Here is a 23,667-nt window from a genome sequence, read left to right as displayed (position 1 = left end):
ACAGTAATCACTTGTACACACACACACACACACACACACACACAGTTCATGACCTTTACTAATATCTATACGTCAACAGATTTAATCTGTATTAGATGTTCATATAAAATACGTTGTTATCACTGTGATGGTTCAGCTTATAGGTTTGGACTTTGAGTATAAGGTAACTTTGTATTATAATATTCATGTTCCTCCCCTGGGTCTGCAGGGGGGGGTTTGGGATTATTGCTTTGGACAGAAATATGTTTAACGTTCAAGTCAACAAAAGGTTGCGCTGACAATAAATACACACTAGATGGCTCTAGAGCTCAACAAGAAAACATTGATTCAACAGAGGGTGTGTGTGTGTGTGTGTGTGTGTGTGTGTGTGTGTGTGTGTGTGTGTGTGTGTGTGTGTGTGTGTGAATAGGAAGGATGCAATTAACTGAGAGGATGTCATTACGGAGCTGGAACATGAAACACTTTGCAGAGGCAGACTTGAGAGCCCACCTGAAACACACATTATCACACACACACACACACACACACACATTTGGACGTGTACACTACTATACTTGTGAGGACCCTGACCCTAATTTACAAATAGTTCTTACTTTAACCCTTAAACCAAGTCGAACCGCCTTCTGAAGAAGTGCAGATAAGAAAAACACTCTAATTGGTCCTGACACGCACACACACACACACACACACACACACACTGCGACAGGTAATTACGGGAGTTTGTTTCTGCAGTGAGCGCTGACTTGGTGGTGAACACATCTAATTATGAAGACAGCCATCTTCCCCCGGAGCTACAACAGCGTTCACGTTCTTAATGGAGACACGACGACGTTTCTCAGGCTGCCAACCTGCAAACAGCTGCTTTTTTATTGCACTGTACACGTAATCTTATAGATTCTTTGGATGCAATATGTTAATAACATTCCCTGACGTGTCATGTCCTCTCTTGGACATATTGTAGAGGGGACATCTTGCTATGTGGCCCCGTGGCAGGTGAATCTGGCCCTCACTGGGGAAACAGGAGAATATACAGAGTCTCGATTAGAGGAAGATGGGAGTCTGTTTTCCTATTGCAGCCCAATTTTGAGATTCTATCCAGGATTCATCAGCTCAGGAGAACCAGCAGGATCCAAATGACCAAATGTTCCCAAAAGAGGACGTTCAAGGTGTTACTTAATAAGGAGAACATATGAATTCTGCTGTTTTACTGGAATCAGAGTTGATAGAAACGTTTCTTTCAGCTTCTACATAACTTCAAGACAGAATAAGTAAATAACGATGAAGCTTTGGATCAAGAGGTTTCAGCCAGCGTCTCATGCTTCAGATACAAACACCCAATTAACTAAAGTGTTGCTGCCTCCGCAGGGAAACTCACTAATGTCGACTCAGAGAGTGACCTTGAACACTAGTAGTGCAGAAATCACAAACGCCAGCGGGAGAGCAAACAAACGAAACATTCAGGTTTTTTTAAGCAAGAAAAAATAATTTATTTATACTGATATAATAATTTCATCACATTGGCATTGCATAGCTGCGGAGGGAAGCGTTTGTGTGTGACGCCACCTCGCAGCTACAAGTCACACCACTGGACGGGGCGGGGAAACACAGGTTATTCAATACATACACGGAATATTCCTTTAAATATGTCTTTTTCAATGAGGAATAACAAAAATAGAATAATTCCAATAAATCGTCCGTCTCTCTTTCTCTATGTCTCTCTATCATCTCTATGTCTTCACAAGCTGCCTGTACAGACCCTGAACAGAGGTTGACTGGGGGGTTTGTTTTACTTAGCTGGGTGTGGCAGGAGGGTGGGGTTTACCAGCGACAGACGTCAGTTTTTTGTGATGGGCAGCATGCCTACTCCAAAGTACCCCTGAAATGTCCACACACTGTAAACCCCGCCCCTCTGGCATACCCTAAAACAAATGCAAGATACTCTTTGGCCCAAATATGCAACCATTACCCCTCTTTCTCTCCTTCACCCTCTTCCACTCTCTCGTGAAGCTGCAGCGCTTCGATTTATATTTATATTTATATATAGGACGACTGCATGGTGCTCGTCTCTACAAAGTGGTAAAACAATAGACTTCTGTGGAAGTTTGTCTGTGCCACTTGTGGTCGACTTAGTTTGGAGTCTAAAGTCTGAAGGGATGTGTGATTGGTTTATGCTCGTCTGGCATTCTAGTGGCTCCATTCAGTCCTTAACAAATGACTGTAAACATGTTATTCTCACAAACTCTGTTGCTCAGATAAATATTTCTGTTGGCTTTAGAAAAGAAAGTTATTCTCGTGGCTGCTCTGCGACTGTAAAAATAAAACTAAATGAATGATTGCAGCGCTTTTATCCCAGCAAACGAAAGAGTGAGAGAGAGAGAGGGGAAAGCCTTTAACATGATTACTCGTCTGAGTCACGCGACAGCTGAGAAGAAGGCAGAGAGAAGGTGAAGGGAAAGATGGCGGAGAATGTGTAAACGTGTTAATCCCCACATTACGCAGAATCAAACGTTTGCTCCGCACCCTCATTTCCCCTCCTTCCCCTCTCCCCTATTTCTAAAGAAGGGATAATGGATTAAATATTCAATATATTTCTAGTGTCAGCTCACACTTTATATAAATGTCATTTTTCAATATGTCGTCAGAGATACTTTCGTACAGACGTTTCGTGGAGGCAGAGTTGCTCCTAAAGCTGAAGTGTTCTCATTGGTTGGTCTGTGTGTATGGGAAGAGCTGAAGGATCGACCAAATACACCTCAGGACTAATTGTTCCCATTGTCCGTAAATATGTTGACAGTGACCTAAAAAGTATCAAAAATATGGCACCAAGCTGGCAGTAACGCAACCAATGAGATTATTTCCGCCTCCAGTGAAACTCTGCTTCTGAAAAACTGTAAGAAATTACATATTCGATCTGAATATTAAATGATTGTACCCCCACAAAAGGGATAGCACCCTTTTTTTTTTTACCAGTATACCCATGTTTCTTTGTACCTCTACTCACTTGCAGTGCTGCAACTAACGATTATTTTATCACTTAGTTGAATCGATTAATTAATTAATAACTCCAAGGTGATGTCCTTAAATGTCTTGTCAGTCCAAAAGTAAATATATTTACTTTAATATGATACAAAACAGGGATAAGCAGGACATCTATCATATCAGAAGCTGAAAACAGCATCTTCTGTCATTTTTGCATGAAAAACTACGATTTTCAACATTATTTTTCGATCTAATCGTTGCAGCTCTACTCACTTCCCTGTTAAAGACTGTCGAACCAATGTGCCATGTTGAAGATATAATCCATCCATCTACACAGGAAGTAAAACAAACACTGTGGTTCGTTGATCCTGAACGCACTAACCTTTAACAACCCCATTTTTAGATGAGTCATGCACACCACGGCAAACTGTTCTGTTATTGTTGTGCTGAAACAACACATCCGCTCTGTCCTAACACTCATCTCTGCTCACGCTCTGTTACCATATTCTGACCAAAGTCTAGTCGCTTTAGTTCAAATCAGTTTTTGTAGTTGTTTCGCTTGTTTGGATGGATATTGCTCTAAAAGGGGGGGAAATATCTCTACACTGCCGTCCTCTGCATACCTGTACATGGATGCAGATTTGGGTAAAGATTAGTTTGGTAAGATATCTCACCAGAGTTCCAAACTTGTCAGATTCAAATGAAACATAAACGCTCCTTTTTACACCTGTATTGTTATTTTGGCCACATTTTTGCAAAGGTTGCGTGTGTGTACTACCAAGGCAGCTAAAATTAAAAATGAACTATAATAAAATGAAAATAAAAACACAGTAGGCGCTACAGCAACACGCCCATAATTCAGTATACAAGGCAAACAAACACAGAGTTTTATAGGTTTATCTTTTTTCATTCACTAAATATTTAAAACAAGCGTCACTTGACTAGTCATCATAAATGGTGATAATTTATGCATTTTTAAAATCTTTTTTTTTTTCAGGATGATGGAATACCTGAAGGACTAGGAAGAGAGATGTATGTGAAGGAGTTTTTATTTACTCTTCTGTTGTTATGTGTGGTTCCAACTTTTCCACCCACTAGGGGGAGCTCTGACTCAATAGCACCGAGGAATAGTTTGCCTTCTGGGAGTCCAGAGAGGAAAGGTTCCCTCCTCCCTCCACATGGTCCATCCATGCAGGGGATAAGTCAGGTGTAAGAGCTGAACCACTGCTAATCCAAAATTCTCAGACCGTCCACACGCTGATCCAGAACTGAGGGTCGGTCAGGGGTCAAATACCACAGGGTGTTTCGTTCAGTCCAAAAGTAAAGGTCCTTTAAGCAAAAACACATTCAAACCTTGCCTGTTTCCGTGTTTGTGCACAGATCCTCTCCATTCATTCATCCATCCATGTTACATACTCAAAAGAAAGGTTAAAGAAAAAGTATAAAAACTCAGTGAGCAAGAAAGAGATAAGCATTGATAGAAAGATGGGGTTTTGCACTCACAAACTAAAGCACAGCATCTAGTTCCTTAACAGTCATTCATTGACATTCATCCGGTGTCGTGTCGTCTGCGGAGCTCAGATGCATAGACTGAATGCAGAGAGAAGGAAGAGAGAGATGGGAGAGACAGGGGAGGGTTAACAGAAAGTGGGGAAGGGTCAGGGAGGGGAGGATGGAGAAAGGGTTAAAAGAGGAAGGGATCGGAAGGTGGTGCTACGTGTAAAAACAGAAAGAGCTTGCAGGATATAGGCGAAGAAAGAGTGTGCTACTGTATGTGCCAAAAGAAGAGAGGATACAGGAGAACAAGAGAGAGAGCTTATGGTATACGCAGAGAGACAGATGGAGTGAGTGCAGGAGGATGGCACAGACGCCACCTCACCTCTAAAACGAAAGAGACAGGCTGTGGTCGAACAGTCAAAACAAATTACTTCCTATATCTTTCCCTAACCCCTTTTCCTTGACCTCATTGGAAAACATCATGGAGGTCAAGGAAAGATGTGACGGGAGCTCATACGGTCAACCTGCGGAGCTAAGAAAATCTGAGCGCACTTACACTTGGCTACGTAATTATGCGACGGCGGATGATGATGCAGTGGATCTGCGGGGCGGCATTGTTGCCTTTTTCTTTCCTAAAGGATGGTCCAATGTACTCCATGCTAAAGGAGATACCTTTCTTTAGCATTCAGAGAATTCAACCTGTCATGGCTGCCACTAAGATACATCCAGGTAATTTCACTCAGTTAGGAACCTTCCTAAGCAAAACAAAAAAGGACTATTCGACCGCAGCCAGAACGTAAGAAACATGCATGGAGGAGGGCAAAACAAACGGAAACTATTCCTGTAATGCCACTCTGCGACAACACGGACAGACAGACAGATTCTCCGGCTAGTGCTGTGAAGACCTGGGGCTCTAACATCACGAGAATCCCTCATTCTGGAATGACGGGCAGAGTTTGGTATTCCAATCCTTTGGGTTCTAGAATCCTTTGGGTTCTAGAATCCTTTTTGCTTCCGTAATCCATTGGTTCCTGAATCCTCTTGATTCCGGAATCCTATTGGTTCCGGAATCCCTTTGGGTTCTGTGATGTGTGGGTGCATAAGGGGGCTGCTTAGGTTATTCTAATCCTATCCCAAGAAAGGAGTGCGGAGTGATGATGCACACACAGAGACAAACACACAAATATGCACACGTAGTGAGGACACAAATATACCAAACGCATACACAGACACAAGTATGTGCTCTCTCTCTCTCTCTCTCGCTCTATCTCTGTTTTGTTCTTGGCACTTCCCTCTATACACGCACATGAAAACATACACAAGCGCCCAAATACACACACATACACACCGCTAGGTCCCCTCTGGTCTGTTTGTAGTTTTTAACAGTCCTTTGGTCCCGTCACCAGAGACCAAAATGAATAAAAACCCTGTTTAATAACCAGGCCTGCTTCATACTCTCCGTACAGAAACTCCACAGGCTAGATGTCATCTGAACACACACTTTCTATGAACACACACACTGTTCCGGTCTGCTCTGTTTGTCTTCCATGGCGTTACTCCTTGGTCCGTGTGTGTCTGTTTGAGTCTGTGTATCCCCTCCATCATGTGCCCAGTTTGTATTCCAAGCTGCTTGCTGCTCTATACACTATTTTTAGTCTTTGTGTCCGCAAATGATATCCGTTGTGTTACATTTATCTTTGTACATGATACATACAGTACAATCCAATGAAACATGTACAGTATATGGCCATCTAGCATGTGTAGGAAAAAATATATGAAAAAATAATGTTTGATGAGAAAATGTAGTGACCAACGAAACCACCTCCAACGCCAAGGAAAAAGAAAAGTGCTCGTGTTCAAAGATGTCGCTCCTTTTGCTGGGTACTTCTGTGGAATGTCTTGTGAAGGTCCACATTCATGTTCATAGTACGAGCAAAAAAATCTGTGACATGCTCATGCGTCATTTTTGGTGGCAAAAAGCCCCCATGTGGTTCTTCTTTGTAAATCCTGCGCTTCGTCCGCTCACATCAGAATGTTCCGTTTTTCTGAAAATGCTGATTCCGGCTATGGTATTGCATTTACCATAGAGAGAGGAAGAGTTATAATGCCAACACTTTTGGGCATATTTGCTTTCTCAGGTGCCTCATGACACCATTGATAATTTACCCTTCAATTCATGTAGGTCTACAGGTGTTCTACGAGGGGTTCGGTTGAATCGAAGACGAATCATTTGGAAGTCTCGCATCTTGTGTATTTTATTCCATTTGTTTCTTGGATTCATTTGATAACTGATCCTCTATGGTATCCTTGTGGATCACAGATTCATATATGACCATTTTCTTCATTAGGGACTCTTGTTGTCTTCATCCAGAAAGAGCCAGGAGCAAAGATATCCACTGTATATCCTTAAATTCCCAGTGTCTGCTCCACCGACCCATCAATGCGTCCAGTCTCAACACTGAGCGTATCCCCAATGAGGGAAACAAGATGCAGTGTTGAAGCATAACCTTAAAACTTCCACCTTTCATTGAAAATATAGTGAGAGCAAACTTTGCTCTCCACAGATTTCCTAGAGGGACCGGTTTGACAGGGAACGATAGCGCTTCAACCATGGGAGGGACCATTTTGTCCAAAAATGTGCTCCAATTTGATTGGACAGTGCAAATGGTCAATCAGTAGTTGGAGGGATCCGGTTAGACATGTTAGTCAGAAGGCCCCACCTGCAGTGGGTGGCACATTGTAGAATTGGTTGGTAGCTTTGTTAAGAGCAAACGGACCTGGTTTACATCCGTTAACAATACTCCCGTTCATTGATCGTTTGGTTTGCCATTCTCAGACTCTCCTCCGTCACTGGTCGTCGACGAGGTAGAAAACTCTGTGACCCGTCGCGCCAGAGGGTTTGTGCTTTTGAGAAGCTCCATAGCGGAGACTCTGGCTCCTCCGCTGGCAGACTTGCTGCCTTTCTTCTGAAGCAGGGCCATGAAGTTCTCATTGCGGGAGCTCGACCTCTGATTTCCTAAGGTCATATTTCGGAGGTCGCTACCGCTGTTGCTGTGCTTCACTGGGGACACCAGGCTCTGGCGGCTGCCAAAGGAGTCTGTCGGCTCCTTACGACCTAGAACCTTTCGCTTGGACCTAGACGAAGATAAGAGAAGATTATTAGCAAAGGTATATCATTTGAAGATAAAGAGGCAGATTTAAATTCACCACGATTTGGAGAAAGGTCCAGCTGCAGAACTCAAGGCTTGGGCCCACCTACTCTGTTGGACCCTTTCGGGTTCCAAACTTTGAGAAGGAAGTCACATCTGAAATTGTGTTCAATTAAGTGTTTTGCATGTTTTTTCCTGTTGTTGTGCTAATTGTGACGCTAATTTGCTTAGAACATTAGCATAAAAGCGAACATTAACAAATGATAACAAACTCATAAGGTTAGTACAAGTTATTTGCTGATTAACGTTACCTAGTAGGCTACTTTATGTAATAATGATAACGCGATGAAACAATACACTGCGCAATATTTTACAGTGGCATGATAAGCGTTATTGATAAGGAAGCGCGATGGACATGGTCTCAGGGGTCCTTAGCCGAGAGCTCTGCGGCGGGACGCTATTGAAATTTTGTGACTGTTTCAATTCATAATTTGAGATTTCCTTCTCAAACTAGACGAGATCACAATCAGATTGAAAACATATAAAGCTTGAAGCTACAGAAGGGACTCCATCCTTTCTTGTAAGAGATGAACACACGGACTCCTGTTCTTCCTCTTCCCCCTCTTCACCTTTTCTTCTCTGCCTTTCAAGCTATTTTCGGCATCATGCAAGGTAAAATCATGAACACTTGTTGCTTGGAGACTGGCTTTCGTGTGGTTCTGTGTGTGTGTGTGTTTGCATCCATGTGTGTGTGCATGAGAGAGATTCTGAAAAAAGAGCTGCTGGTCGTGCAGTAACACACTATAAGTGTAGACGTTGCTAGGAAACCTTATGCTCCGACCACCTCACACCTTTTCAACAAGACAATGCATCTTTTGTCATACTCTGGGTTATAATAAGCCGACAGGCAAGCTTGGCTGAAACCATTTGTGCTGTGAGAGTAACTTTATTATTCACTTTATAACCTTTCCTTGAGGAAAATCATCTTCTGTAATATCATTGTTTGTAAATATAACAGTGCGTATGTATACTGCATGACTGAAATGTGTATCGGATGCATGTGTGTGCACGTTCGAACCTGTGAATAATAGTGAACAGGTCTTCGGTGGTGTGTGCTGCAGGTGTGCTGGGCAACGTGTCATCATCTGTTTCCTCGGCGATGTGGAGTACCATCTTCTCATTGGCTGCTGAGTCATCTGAACAAGACAGAGAAATCATATCAAGACATCAAATTGAAATGTATTTTTGTTATTCGCCTATTTTTCCTTCAACACATGATATCTGTAGATTCCTGCTGGCTTGGTGTTTGTTTTTCCAAACCCAGATATTCATAATACATGTGTGTGTCTGCAATTCAAGTAAATCTGACTAAGTAACAGTATTAAGTTATAATTACATAATAACAATAAATGCTATCTTCATTGTTGCAAACATTGTGAACCAGTCTGTGTTTTAATTTGGTCCAATTTGAAAGGAATTGTCTTTGAGGTTATAATACATTTAATTTATAAAGATGCTTATGCATCAAACACAGAAGGGAAGGATCCTAATCAAATGTAGCAGCTCTGAAAGGCTATCATTAGACACATGCATATAAAATGACAAGAAAACAGGTTGAGCTCCACAGCTTCTGACAAAAATCTAACCGTATTTATTAGCTAATATGTGTTAGCAAATACTGCATGTATGGTAGGGTTTATTTATTGTACATAGCTTCTAAATACACATTTCTGATTAATGTGTAAGTGCACTTATCGCCAGTCGACAGACACTGCAACACTACAGAAGTTCCCAAAATGAACTCACTGCTTGATAGCAAAATCATGAACGGTATCTAAAATATGGAAAAGAAAGCTTTTTGAGGAAGAGCATGGACGAGTGGATTGAATTATTTATTGTCTGATGAATAGCATTAAAAGTATTCACCACTGAAAAAGCACGCTCATATTTTTGTCAAAATGCAGTGATATACACCGTTTCCATTTGTTAGCTGTTTACCTTTTGTTTTCATGCAACTACACTTGCATGAAAAACAAAACATACCTGCTCCAATCCTAGTGCTGGCCATTTTCCCTCCCAGCTCTGTGAGGGAAGAATCCTGCAGCGATGAATGAAGTGATGATTCTTTTGAACTCTCCTCGTCTGTCCCCAAGTGGTTCTCATCTTGCTCTAGCATGTCGAGAACACTAGGAGAACTAGGAAACTCTTCTGGTGAGAATGTTCCTACAGGAGACTGAAGACCCACAGGGCTGTCGGTCTGTGGGGTCTGACGTTCTGTGCTGCCATTGGTGGAGGAGTGGACAGACGAGGGAAGAAGCAGGACATTTGGCTTCTTGGGGACTGGAGGTGGAACCTGGAATGATGGAAAAAGGAATTAGAAATTCAGTACAGCAATAATTCTGAGACATAATAGGACATAAGTGACTCTCTACCTCCATGAACTGTATTTCTACGGTTTGCCTTTATGACAAACTCAATGACCCTAACCACAAGGACACCCCTAAAATAAAGCAATATCTGAGAGATGTCTTCCTCACCTTGGGTTTCTTTTTGTCTGACAGCTCTGCCAGACAGGAGATTGTCATCCTTGAGGGGAGGGTCTTGCTCTTGTCCTGGAGCTCCGGGGCCTCCTCGTTACTGTAGGGAGAGGGAAGTGAGCCTCCATCCCCAGGACCAAGACGGACCTCTGGATAAGCATCAAATTCAGGCTCCATCGCTTGGTCTTCCAGAAGAGGCTGTGGGTCTGGAAGAGGAGGGAGATCAAAGAGGGACTGGGAGTGGTGAAGGAATGGATGGTCATAGGCAGTGTGCGGAGCGGTGGCATAATCTGGGTGAACACAGGGACTTGTTGATTGTGGAGTAGGTCTTTTGGGTTTGGGTTTTTTCATAACTTTGTAGATGTTGCCTAGGGGCACGGGCCGTTCCACAGGTGAGCCAGGAGGTGAGTCCAGGGCTAGGGGAGAAGTGGAAGAGGGGGAAGGAGACTTAAGGAGGAGGTTTAGGGGCCGCCTGGGCAACGGGGGCTTGACAGCAACAGGTGGTTTGGGTTTTGGTAGAGTGGGTGGTGGGCTGGGTTCCTCGCCTAAGTCTCGGCCATGCTGTTCTTCTTCAATGGTGTCAGACGCCCCATCAGGGCAGTCCTCCAAGTCACCACGAGAGACAGAGCGAAGCCGAATAGTCTTCAGCTCATTCTGGGTAACCACAGGCAAGGCCTGTGAGGAGCTGGGGCTGATTTTTCCCGGTTTTGCTGCCGTCGAGGTGTCAGAATGTCGTCTGCTTGCTTTTAGCTTTGGCTTGATTGATGACAGCTCCATATGTGCATTTCCAGGCATCTCAAAGGACAATCTAGACCTCGCAGTTGGGTCCTTGGGCGATGGTAGCGATGATTTCCTCTCTGGGATCTTCGGACGCAACTTACACAATGTCCCTACTGTCCCGTGACCTGCCATGTGACTGAGTGGAACAGTTGGGGTCGGAGTCTCTGACTGGCTGGAATAGCCACTTGATGGGGACATAAGTCCTGGAGGTTTGAAGGGCGAGGATGCCTTGATGTCAGTTTCCATGGAGAGTTGTGAGGGTGAGGTGGCTCTGGAGGTGGAGGGAGAATCAAGCAGGGACTCCGAGCTACCTCTGATTTTCATACGTTCAATCACTGTGATACCTGTTGCTGTGCTGGAGCCTGAAAGAGACCTGGGGGAGAAAAGAGAAGAGCATTTTTAGTCTTTACCTAACAAACTTAGAGAATACTGATTCAAACTGGATCGGTCAAGGAGGCCACTAAAATTAAGTGTAGTTTTATTTCCTACCTGTAAGGGTCATTCTTCCACTCCCCCAGCTGCCAGTGAGCGGGGAAGGTCAACTCTGTCTCTCCTTCCCTATCTGGTGCTTGGATCTCCAGGCTTGGAGGTCCATCAGCGCCTCCATGGCTTAGCTCCCGCTCAACAATATTGGGTTTAGAGGAGCAGGACAAGCTGGGAAGGAGGAAATCGGGCTGGAAGTCTGGGAAGTGGTCCCTTGGGATGTGCAGGCTCTTTGGCCGGCCATCCCGGTAAAGACCGCTTTCATGGTGGATTCTCCCCTCGGCTTCTCCAAGGTTCTTCATTAGAGAAACGCTCCTCACAGGAGGAGGCGGCTTGCGCTTGGATTTCTTAAGCGAGATGGACCGGGATCGTAGGCGCAAGCGGCCATCGGCGCTGTAGTCTGAAGCTGTGACAGAGATTGTGTCGGTGGTACTGGTGCTGTCTTCGGAGCTCCCTCTAGGGTAGAGAAGGGCATAGTTCTCACCCAAACCCAGAAAGTTATGATGCTGTTGTTGGTGGTCTGTTATTGCCATAGCATTCCCGTTCCCTGTAGGCAAGATGTTCCCGTCTGGCTGGTCTAAACCACCTTCTGTAAAGCAGAAAGAACCAGACTCCGTGGGCGTAGATAGGGAACGCTCCCGGAACTTGAAGGCGTTGGCCGCTGCTATGGAACGTGCCGACCTCTCCCGCCCTCTCCCTGCCTCCCCAACTCCCCCCCCTCCTCCTCCTCCCCTTCCTCCATCCGCTGCCGCACCTTCTGTCTCGCTCCGCTTCCCCATCATCGCCGCTGAAAGTGAAATCCCTGGCATGCTATTCCCTCCTCTCCCAGAAGGGTTCGTCACAGACGTGAATGAACTAGAATGTGAGCTCACTGACTGTCCTGAGCCCACCAACATCACCCCATCCTGCGTCCCACCACCTGCTGAACCGATGATGCTGTGCTGTTTAGGCGGAACGGCTGGGCCTTTGTTCATGGTGTAATTGTAAGGCTCGTTCCACGCTCCGGGAGAAAAAGTGGAGCCCTTAGGTCCGTTCCAGGAAGCGGAGGGTGTGTTTGAGCACAGCAGCCCAGAGTGGTCCATAGTTCCTGTGTGAAGTTGGTCCGGGGCACGCTGCTCCAAAGTGTTATCTGTGGAGGAGGACAGAATTAATACATTTAAACTGGTCAGAACAAACTCACATGAAGAAACAAACATTGGACAGCTTCTATCTATAGCTGCCTGTTTAAAAATCCTTTTTGACTTCATAGCAGCTACAACCCCCTAAAGAATTGTGTACTGCCTTGCTTACTTCAACAGCAATAAGCCTTTTAGATATACTATACACTCTCTGGTTGCCAGCTAAGTTATAACACTTGAGGACTCTTGCACACTGTCAGCACAAAACCTTTAAAATGACTTTGCCATAAACCTTCCAGATTCATTGCATTCTTTTTATCGCAAGATGTCAACGTTGGCACTTTTCTTTTTTTTTGTGATTGGCTTTTACAGGCTATAGGTATAGTATAAAGGCACATTTCATTCTCAAATGCACCTACCTCACAGATGTTAATTATATTATATACTCGGGTCTTCAGTGAGTCAGGATTTAAAATAGATAGGTCATGGGCATGTGACAGAAATATTGGTAATGTAAGATAATCTTCATTCCTAAATTGAAAGGTTCTGCTTTTTTTCGCCTGTTTGCATTAAAGGCCTTATTTGGGTTAAACTGTTTACATGAACCCTTCATAACCTGAGATTGAGTATCCCTGGATAAACCAATTAGGTGTGAAAAGATCCTGACTGCCGGCAACATCATCCTTCACTGAGCAAAACAGATTACCACGAATACAGGTGAAAGAAATGATTAACGCGATATTAATCGCTGTGTTGTTCTTTGTTGGATTCAAAATTTGGTGGGTGAAAAGCATAAAGAAAAGATTATTAAGATGTTTTCCTGCCACAGCGACCCCATTCTACATGGTAGGAATATAATAATCTAACAAAGCTTCACTTAAAAGAAGTACAATTATTATTTTATCACAAAATAAAGTGAAATCTTTGATTTCTTCACCTTTGTGTCACAAAAAACTTGACTTAAAATACAAGAAACTTAAAAAAAAATAGCTGTCATTGTCCCATCTCTCCGTTCTCCCAAGGTATCACATGACATGAATGTTTGTACAGCTTCAAAAAGCAGAAAACACCTTGTGCAGTGCACTTTGTGGTGACCTGTTCCTTTCTTTTTTGTTAGCCGTAACGAGATCTGCAGCACAGGAACACAAGAAAGAAGGAAAATAATAACATCGGAGGAGGGTAAGAGATTCCCTTTATGGTCGCACACACACCTGCAGGTGAGGTTGTGTCGAGGTCAGAGTGTGTCTTCCTCAGGGGGAGGTTCTGGTGGAAGGTGTCCGTGACAGGCTCCAGGGAGCGGGGCTGTTGGGGGAAGGGGTCCCCTAGAGAGGGGGATGGGGACGGTGAGTGCTGGAGAAGGTCGACACCGTGGAATTTCCCTCCTCTCCCTTCACCTGGAGGAGAAACAGAGGAAGGGGAGAGTCGTTTTACTTGACACACAGTAAATTCAATAAGACACTGAATCCAATCATGTTGTTGACATGGCAATAAAGTATTGGATTATGACTCTTGAGATACAGAGATGTGTAGAAAGGAATTTGATTCTGCGAGCTTCACCTAATTTGAAGTCGTTCTTAAAAGGGTGCAGTGTTTTGAGATGGTCCAAACAAATCAATACTCAAACTCAATACGCCCGGCTTGTTTCACTCAGGTGAAAATGTGTTTTTGTGAGAGATGGACCAAGAAGGACACAACTTGAAGTAACTGCATGTAAACACTGTGGAGAAATACAATGTACTACCTTCACTGAAACAGTGCATGTTAAAAAGGTATGGCAATAGCAACGGTAACCCCAAACAGTAAGGGATAAACTTACCACAACTTGGCTAAAACCTACAATGGCTGCAGTTGCATGAGCTAGACTTTGACTTTTAGCTATACCCCTCACTTCCGGCAGATGTTTCACAATAAAACACCACGTGGAAAAGGATTTCTCCCTATAAACTGCTGGAATATGAAAACATCTGTGCAATATAGTATTTACCAGCACCAAGGGCCTCACTGACTAAATCCGGCCATGTTGTCAAATAAAGACTAAACTGGCTTTGCCCCCAGGCCAGTAGTGTTGTTGTAGTGTTGACATTATGCTTCATGATTGCTGGACTTCCTGTTACATGATCGCTGATATTTTGAGCCACTGATACTCAAAATTTCCTCAAGTTTGTTTGGATCAACAGGGTTCAACTGAACGAACACACGTCATTGGAGATGAGAAACATTAAACTGATGGAACTACATGCTTGAACGGCCGCAACCTTAACCTACATATTTAAGTTTTCAGCAGTCAGGTTTAAATCCAGAGTCGATGCTGCTGAGAAACCTGCTGTTCTGTTGTGCTTCCTGTCCTTCTGATGTCTTGTCTCAGCAGACAGTAATCCAATGAGTCATCGGAGGCAGCAGGTACCCACTTGATTACCTCAAAGACATGCAGTGCAGTCGCTCACCCGGCTGCATAATTCAGTCATGCTTCTATTAAGCCATCAGCCTGGTTTTATAGAGATAGTCAAATCGGATGCCGCTAAAACGTATCTCCTGATGCCGTTCAGTAAAGTTTTCATGATGCAAAAAGTGCCAAAAAAACACCGTACGACCGTAAGCAGAATACAGATCTCCGTGTCTTTGCCTCCTGCACATCCACCGTGTCTTCCTCCACCTGTCTCGTCTGTCTTCTGGTTGCATCTCAAGGGGGTTTCGCAGTCAAACATGTCTCCAACCCGCCCTTCTCCATTTGCTTTCTAGTCGCGTCCCTGTTGCAGCGCTGGGTATGAATTATACATCCAAGCATGGAGTTACAACACAGAGTTGCAAATGTTTGAGCTATCTGAGAGACCAAACAACTGAAAACACATGTGGTGTTTGCTGATTGGGGAGAGATGTTGGAAGACATTTATTAACCTTTTGCTGTTTGGTGTTTGGGTAACTTTACCAAATTCTGTTAAGAGTTGATGAAAACTGTAGGAGCTGATGGTGTAGATACATCTCTAACTGTGTTATATAGTAAATAGTTGTGTTAGAATATATTCTAACTCAATTATGAGTTATAAATATACATGTTGTTTGGACCAGCTGTAACCGAGACGTCTGGAAAAAGCCTGATCAACCCCGACATCTAGACCTTTTGACCTTCAAAGTACCAACAGAAAAGATCAGCTAGGAGATCTGTGGGTGTCTTTGCACACAAAAAATGAATGTAGGAGGCAGAAATCTAATTTCCTGGCTGGATAATTCACGGATTTAATTGAAACTCATCAACTCTGGCTGATGTATCGCGGTCGTTGTATGTTATCAGAGAAAAAGGAAATCTCTCCACCTGTTAGTCTGCTCCACCTGCTCCACCTATTGACTACCTGTCTCTTTCCCCACTTTTCTTCTTCATCTCTTCAACAGTCTGTTCACCTCAGTCATTCATCCCGTATCTATTTTCCCAGCAATCCATCTGTTTAGTTCACAGAGTGCCATTCAGAGACCATTCCCCTGTGTGCATGAATAAATAAGAGCGTATGTGCTGAAACATCTACAGCCATCCATCAGAGACTAAGCTGTGACTCAGCCTGAGCGAGGCTAAACAGGACTTCCTGTCTGGCTGTCATGCATTCACCCACTTCCCGTTGGACCGTCTGTAATCCTGACTTCATTGAGGCAAAGCGACGCAGCCTACAGTCTTGGGAAACAAACACAGTCACGTTCGCTGCCCCGTCGTTCACTCAGAGCGCCGGCCTCGTCTCTGATCGAGCTGCCGTTCAGAGGTTGGGAGTCTTTGTGTTGCTCGGCCCCGGCTTCACTGCACTCCCGCCTGCTGTGAGTGTAGGTGGGCTGCACTTTGCCCTTAAACACACACGTTGCAGGTTTAATCCTCGATGCTGCAGCTCCGACACACTGGTCTCGCATGAAGACACCAAAATGTTGTGATGTCAAACTCCTACGTAAAATGTGAAGCCAAAAATATTAACTTGTGAACATCCTTGCTTTTATAATCCTAAAAGAAAAACTGCCTTTCTCCTCCTAAAGGATCTGCAGGCTGACGGCTCATGATGCTCATGAAGACCATGTAATACAGTCAAAAGCTCCACACAGAGATCTGAATGGAGTTTATTATTGTGCCGTCCTGGCACCTCAGGCGACAGTGGATCCACCTGCTGAAGTGTCTTCGTATAAGACAAAGAGCAGGAGACTTGTCAGAGCCATCTTCAAAAAACTTCAGTGCATGCAGTCTCATCCACACCTCGAAACACAAATGTTTTCCGTCCGTGTTTGAGCAAATAAGAGTTGCATTCAAACTGTTGTCCAGCGATGGATTGTCGTCCCAAAGGGTCACAATGTGGAGCCAATGCGATCTGCAGCAGTTCTGAAAGGCTCCTCCCCCTGTGGACGGAGGCGTTCCACGTAAACTGAGAGGATTAGAGCGCCTGCTGCCCCACTGCATGAATCCCTCTCTGTGCTTCTGCTAAAGTCCACATGTCTGTTTCTCTCACGTCATTCAGAACTGCATGCACAAAATGTCTGTTTTATAGTCAAATATCGAAACAATGGCAATAATGGCACAAGCCTGTGTGTGTCTTTACTGAAACACAAATACTTAATACATCATTATGTATTATTATATATTAAATTGACCTGTGAAAACCATAAATAAACACACATTGCTGAACGTCTTGCTGTCAGTGTGTTTCTCAGCCTGCAGTCACACATTCACCGCCTGCATTGTTTCAGTCATTCATGAAAATTACCGGAGAGAGAAGTGCAGGAGGAAGAGGAAGAGGAAGGAAAGTGGGAGGAGGGCGCAGTGACAGAATGTCTCATTATCCTTCATTCAATATTCTCTCATCCCGTGAACCTCCATCTTCCTCAGGATGCTCCATTTTCCTCCTCTTTACCTCTCTACTACTTCTTCTTCTTCTTCTTCTTCTTCTTCTTCTTCTTCTTCTTCTTCTTCTTCTTCTTCTTCCTGTTTCACCCACTTTCTCTCCTTTTCTTTCGCTACTGATTATTTATTTTCTCCTTCCTTTTTTTTAGGGAGGAGAGAGGAAGAGTGGCGAGTTACCATGGCAACAGCAAGCTGGCTGCAAAGCTACATTTCCTTTTACAGAGACAGAGAGGGACAGAGAGCGACAGAGAGAGAGCGACAGAGAGGGACAGAGAGAGAGACAGAGAGAGAGAGCGACAGAGAGAGAGAGCGACAGAGAGAGAGAGAGCAACAGAGAGAGTGCGACAGAGAGGGACAGAGAGCGACAGAGAGAGAGAGCGACAGAGAGCGACAGAGAGAGAGAGGGACAGAGAGACAGAGAGCGACAGAGATATAGACAGAGAGAGAGAGCGACAGAGAGAGAGACAGAGAGAGAGCGACAGAGAGCGACAGAGAGAGAGAGACAGAGAGAGAGAGCGACAGAGAGAGAGAGACAGAGAGAGAGCGACAGAGAGCGACAGAGAGAGAGAGACAGAGAGAGAGAGCGACAGAGAGCGACAGAGAGGGACAGAGAGCGACAGAGAGACAGAGAGCGACAGAGAGGGACAGAGACATAGACAGAGAGAGAGCGACAGAGAGCGACAGAGAGAGAAAGAGAGAGCGAGAGAGAGACAGAGAGGGACAGAGGGACGAGAGAGAGCGACAGAGAGCGACAGAGAGAGAGAGACAGAGAGAGAGAGCGACAGAGAGGGACAGAGAGCGACAGAGAGACAGAGAGCGACAGAGACATAGACAGAGAGAGAGCGACAGAGAGCGACAGAGAGAGAAAGAGAGAGCGAGAGAGAGACAGAGAGGGACAGAGGGACAGAGAGCGACAGAGAGAGAGACAGAGAGAGAGAGCGACAGAGAGCGACAGAGAGGGACAGAGAGCGACAGAGAGACAGAGAGCGACAGAGAGGGACAGAGACATAGACAGAGCGACAGAGAGCGACAGAGAGAGAGAAAGAGAGAGCGAGAGAGAGAGAGACAGAGAGAGCGACAGAGAGAGCGACAGAGAGAGAGCGACAGAGAGAGAGCGACAGAGAGCGAGGAGAGAACATTTTACTCCTGTTTGAGTAACGTTTGCTAAAACATACAGTGCTTTGCATCCTCGGTAGGAGCCAAAGGGCGGGAAGAGTTAACAGAACGAATCTCTGCAAATATAAGAATGACGAGATATTAGTCTCCGAAGCATTATGGTTTCTGTTTGTAGTCGGAGTGGTATTGACCAATCATGTCGGAAAAGGAAATCGTGCTCCGGATATCTGCTGGCAGCACCGGAGCCCCTGAAATATCTGCGGTGAAGCTCAGAGACTTTCATCGGCAGAACGACAGCTGACAGGCATTTCATCTCTTCAAGGGATTTATGGCAATATGGAAAATACAGAATAAAAGTCTCTCTACCTCTCTCTCTCAGAGGGAAGGGAGTACCCACCAAGTACAACGCCACAAGCATGCATCATTATACCTGACCTTCTACTCCACTACACAGTGGGAGAGTAGGGTGAGAGAGACAGAGAGAGAGAGGGAGAGAGAGAGAGAGACAGAGAGAGAGACAGAGAGAGAGAGAGACAGAGAGAGAGAGAGAGACAGAGAGAGAGAGACAGAGAGAGAGAGAGAGAGAGAGAGAGAGAGAGACAGAGAGAGAGAGAGAGAAGAGAGAGAGAGAGAGAGAGAGAGAGAGAGAGAGAGAGAGAGAGAGAGAGAGAGACAGAGAGACAGAGAGAGAGAGAGAGAGAGAGAGAGAGAGACAGAGAGAGAGTTATTTAACCAAAGATGCATAAGCACGAGAAGGAGGGAGAGGCACCCAGTGACGGAGCAGTTGCTATGCCAAAAACACACACACACACACTCACACACACACACACACACACACACACACACACACACACACACACACACACACAAGTAAACAAGGAGGAGGGTTGGTTGAGATGAGTGGAAGCAAGAGTGTCAAAACGATGGTGCTGAGGATGACCACAGCATACTAACAGCTCTGACAGCGCACACACACACACACACACACACACACAACACACACACACACGAGGGCGATAGAGAAAGTGATCATAAGAAGAAAATGTTCTCGACGTCAAATCTTGTTTCTGCAGCATTTTCTCCCTTAAAGCTCATACTTGTGTCAAGTGTGTGTGTGTGTGTGTGTGTGTGTGTGTGTGTGTGTGTGTGTGTGTGTGTGTCTTGCACGTCTACATCATCCAATGTAACCTGTGAGTTATGACTTCTCGCATGAATAATACAAACTGTTGAAAGCAACAAGGGAACAACATGTTGAAACGTTTCTTCTGGAGTTTCTTCATGTTTTCTTTATAATTTTCTCATCTTTTAAGTAAAAGAAAAGAAACCCCCCCCCCCCCCTACATTTCAAAATGTTTCTACACAGCCTCCTTCAAATAAGTCCTCTCAACTGTGAATCTTGTAAAGCATTATGTCTTCCCTCTCATATATCAAAGAGAAGGGGAAACGAGTGTTCGGAGAGGGCATGATAGTCGAGCTTCTGAAAATCACAATCTAGCACCTGGGGACGGCCGAAGCATTAATGTGATCCGGTGACATTCAGGAATGTGGCTGATAAGGTGACTGCAACAGGAGAAGAGCACATGCACTGCCTTTAACTGCCAAGTCATGCAAACACATTCTCAGTGAGTTGTTTAAGCTTAAAACGACGGTTACAACAATAACCATGAAGCCTGACTCGTCTTTTAATTGAACAAAAGTGGCACCTGGATAAATCTTTGCCTTCCTGGACTCAACGTAACCATTAGCTGATATATTCCAGCATCGAACAGCTTGCTTTTCAAGGTGGTTCTGGTTTAAACAACCAATATATAAGCTAAGAATGGTCTATTTTAAGCTATTATTATTATACAAATCTGCGGCTGACATGTAAAGGCACATGGAAGATGAAATCATAAAAAACCCTCTTTAGCATTTGAGGTTATTTCTACTTCTACGACTGTGAAGACGATTACGGCAAGTCAGTCCGATCACGCCGACCTCGCCAGAGACCAAAACTGACATTTATTGTGCATTTCCTTTCAGTCTAATTTCCCACGACTCTCACTTCTACAAGTGTCACAGGAAGAAGCAACAAATCCCTGAAGAACGACGGCGAACGTGTGAATCAGATTTCCCCCTCTGAGTGATAAGTGACGGTAAATTCACTTTAACTTTCATATTGACGCCATAAATTCTAATAAAAGCAAATAATGCCTCTGGCCAACACACCACCTGTGACCTTTTACAAATGCATCACTTTGGAATATCCTCAGCACAGAAGCTTCTTGCTCTTTGATTGGATAACGACCTCCACTCGAGAGGCTGTGTTTACATGAACCCTTTTAAAAACAGTAAACTCTTCTCCTGCTTTGAAGGCTCGGTGCAGGCGATGAAACATTCATGAGTTCCTTGAGATCCTGCAGCTGCGCCAGTCCAAAGACTTCAAAGGCAAGAAACTAGGAAATCTTCTGCTAGCTGCACTTGTTGTGTGCAGAACTCTTCATGCAGCGCTGCCTCCCTAACTACCTCCATCACCTGGTGAGCTTCAATCTAACTAAAGGACCCATTCCCACCCGACACCCACCTGTGACGTCCAGCGGGATGAAGTGGCCCGGTGTGCGTCTCCCGAGCTGCCAGCGTGGTTTGTCTGCGACCGGCGGTCCCGTGGTAGCAGACGTGGCGGTGCTGCTGCTGCTGTTGTTGCTGCTCCAACCCAGCGGGGGTCGATCGGAGCCGCAGGGCGACGGGGACAGGGAGGGAGACGGGTCGGTCACGGACCTCAGTCCAAACACCGAGGAGGAGGTTTCATCGTCGTACAGCTGTTTGGACGCCGGCTAGAGGAGGAAGAAAGGCAGTGTGTGTTTAACAGACCTGCGTCGATTGATTTTGTTCGGCCCCTCGGGGTCAGTGCAACACGCTGCAAACACAACGCTGACATAATCACCTTATTAGCAGGATATGGGGAGTGTGTTAGCAAACAGGCGCCTATTTATATCCAGCAGACACAGAGCAACATCAGAATCATCAGAGGACGAGTTTCTGGGTGTACAAACACCAGAAAAGCCTCATTTGAGAAATGTAAAAGGGAGCTGTAGAATATGGATTGTATTGATTCTCAAGAAGGCGGAAGCATTCATGTATGTGCGCGCATGTGTAGAGCACTCTCCCCCCACCACCCCTGAAAAATAGGGCTTCCCCCAAACAATGCGTGAGTGCATTTCCCCCTCTTTCAGCTCTGCTTTGGTCTCCACCACCGAGCATTAAATAGGTGTTGTTAGGTCTAAATTCAATTAAAGCAAAAGTCAATCCAAGGCGAGACGGAGGTCATCTGCTCATCTACTCCCAACTAAATCAAATGTTTTGGACTCTTTAAGCTGCTTCAATGCCAGTGGGAGAAAGGAGCGCTAAAGTAGATAAGAGACGAGGGAAGGAAGACAGTACACGTCTCACCTTCACCGGTGATTTAGTTACACTGATGATGCAAGTGAGCAGAGAAGCAGAAATATGGGACATATCTGCTCAGATCTGATTAGCCGGCAGGGACAGAGGCTGAGAAGTAGCGTGTGTGTGTGTGTGTGTGTGTGTGTGTGTGTGTGTGTGTGTGTGTGTGTGTGTGCACTGTAGGAACTCAAGTCAGAGTTATGTTGTGGGAATCTGCCAAAGTCGAATTGAAATGAGAGAAAGACATTAAGTTAAGAGAGCTGCTGTGCAGGAGACGTCTCGCACTAAAATCACCGTGGGCGTCCATCCAGAGGCCATAACGACACAGTTCGGGGGAAACAGCCTGAGAACTATTAGCAGTAAAGGAAAGAGTAGAAACGGAGAAGCGCGAGCCGACTGATACGTCCGTGGCACTAAAGGATTTGGCATTTGTTTGTGGAAACCTGCTGACAGTGTGAAACATGATGATGACACATCCAGCAGAGGGGGCGGGACATAGTGTTCAATACTTTGTGGATCGTTCAGCTTTAGTCTTTTACATGAAAGGGAGGATGACAAAGACAGTGAGGCATTTTGTCACAACATCACTTTGAGCTGAAACGGTATCAGAGACACTGACAGCGTGAAGCGTCAGACTGCATTGTGACACTGATTAAAGGCTCCATGAACACGAGTGAGAGGATGGAGCAGCTACTCCACAACACGTATGTCTTACTTTGACCTTTGAGGTTTAATCCTTGAGATTTCTGCAGCGACTGATTTAGAAACAGAGTTTTAGTGACACAGGAGCACAGAACTGGACACTAGAGGCAGAACATAGAGGGGGTGTCTCTTCGTCTCCGTCCTGTTGGAACCACGCGCCTCTAAAAAGTCAACTTTTCCTAAGCTGCAGATTTGAGCTTTGTGACGATGCATTTTCCTGCACATCAAAGAGGCTTTAGTTTATTCAGGGAAGAAGAGATGGACTTATATTCTTCTGCTAAGACACACTACTTCAGGAGTGTGAGGGTGTGTGTGAGGGTAACATGAAGCAAATGTCTGATGTCTCTAATGTTAGAAAGAAACAAAGAGGACAGAGAGGGAATGTGAAGGCTGCTCGCTCGCTGTTCAGGGTGAGAAGTGAGAAAGATAAGTGGGGTGGACACGGTTCTGTGTGTGTGTGTGTGTGTGTGTGTGTGTGTGTGTGTGTGTGTGTGTGTGTGTGTGTGTGTGTGTGTGTGTGTGTGTGTGGAGAGGTCTGAAGCATCTGAGAGGTGGAAGAGTGTGTGGCTTCAAATAATCGTGTATGAAACTTGAACATGTGCGTGTTTGTTAAGCAGACAGATGCCAGTTAGTGTGAGGGAGCCTTATGATCCAATAAGCATGGCTGCACGTGTGTGTGTGTGTGTGTGTGTGTGTGTGTGTGTGTGTGTGTGTGTTTACCAGGAAGATGAAGTCGGGTCTCTTGTTGTTGAGGGAGACGGGCGATCGGCTGAGCGAGGTGGACGTGTCGTCGGAGCTCTGCGAGGTCGGATGCCGGAAAGTCTGACCGGTCAGCTTGGTGTCGTACAACTGCTCCTCAAAGTCTGCACACGCAAACATGCAGGAGAAGAAGAAGAAGCCTTTAAGTTAGTGTCACACACTACACACAACCCCAAACTCACACTCCAGATATCCTATTTGCACGGCCGAGAGCTGAGCTGGAGTACGACTGCTGCTTTGCATCTGCCTGCAGTTCCCCTCCT

General features: G+C 45.1%; 1 protein-coding gene across 1 annotated transcript; it reads right to left on the bottom strand.

Moving 5' to 3' along the window:
• Window positions 1-1,462: 1,462 nt before the first annotated feature.
• On the bottom strand, window positions 1,463-23,647 carry nhsl2 (NHS-like 2). The gene is made up of 9 exons (XM_029455412.1): window positions 23,587-23,647; window positions 23,366-23,508; window positions 21,087-21,336; window positions 13,755-13,937; window positions 11,432-12,554; window positions 10,163-11,315; window positions 9,669-9,978; window positions 8,704-8,821; window positions 1,463-7,611 (listed from the first exon to the last, which is right to left on the bottom strand). The coding sequence occupies exons 1-9, from the start codon at window positions 23,645-23,647 to the stop codon at window positions 7,284-7,286; spliced, it is 3,669 nt and encodes a 1,222-aa protein (XP_029311272.1). The 3' UTR covers window positions 1,463-7,283.
• Window positions 23,648-23,667: the final 20 nt, after the last annotated feature.

This window comes from Cottoperca gobio, chromosome 18 (assembly GCF_900634415.1).
Source record: "Cottoperca gobio chromosome 18, fCotGob3.1, whole genome shotgun sequence".
In the NCBI taxonomy this organism is placed as follows: domain Eukaryota; kingdom Metazoa; phylum Chordata; class Actinopteri; order Perciformes; family Bovichtidae; genus Cottoperca; species Cottoperca gobio.
Note: the sequence above shows the minus strand (reverse complement) of the source record. Positions and strands in the feature narration are given on the sequence as shown.

Bases quoted from the DNA above. Each gene is read 5' to 3' on its own strand.
- nhsl2 (XM_029455412.1), bottom strand. From the start codon at position 23,647: ATGCAAAGCAGCAGTCGTACTCCAGCTCAGCTCTCGGCCGTGCAAATA. The intron at 11,316-11,431 runs GTAGGAAATAAA...TTTCTCCCCCAG, and splicing joins TGGAAGAATGACCCTTACAG to GTCTCTTTCAGGCTCCAGCA. The intron at 7,612-8,703 runs GTTCGAACGTGC...ATCTTCGTCTAG, and splicing joins CTGTTCACTATTATTCACAG to GTCCAAGCGAAAGGTTCTAG.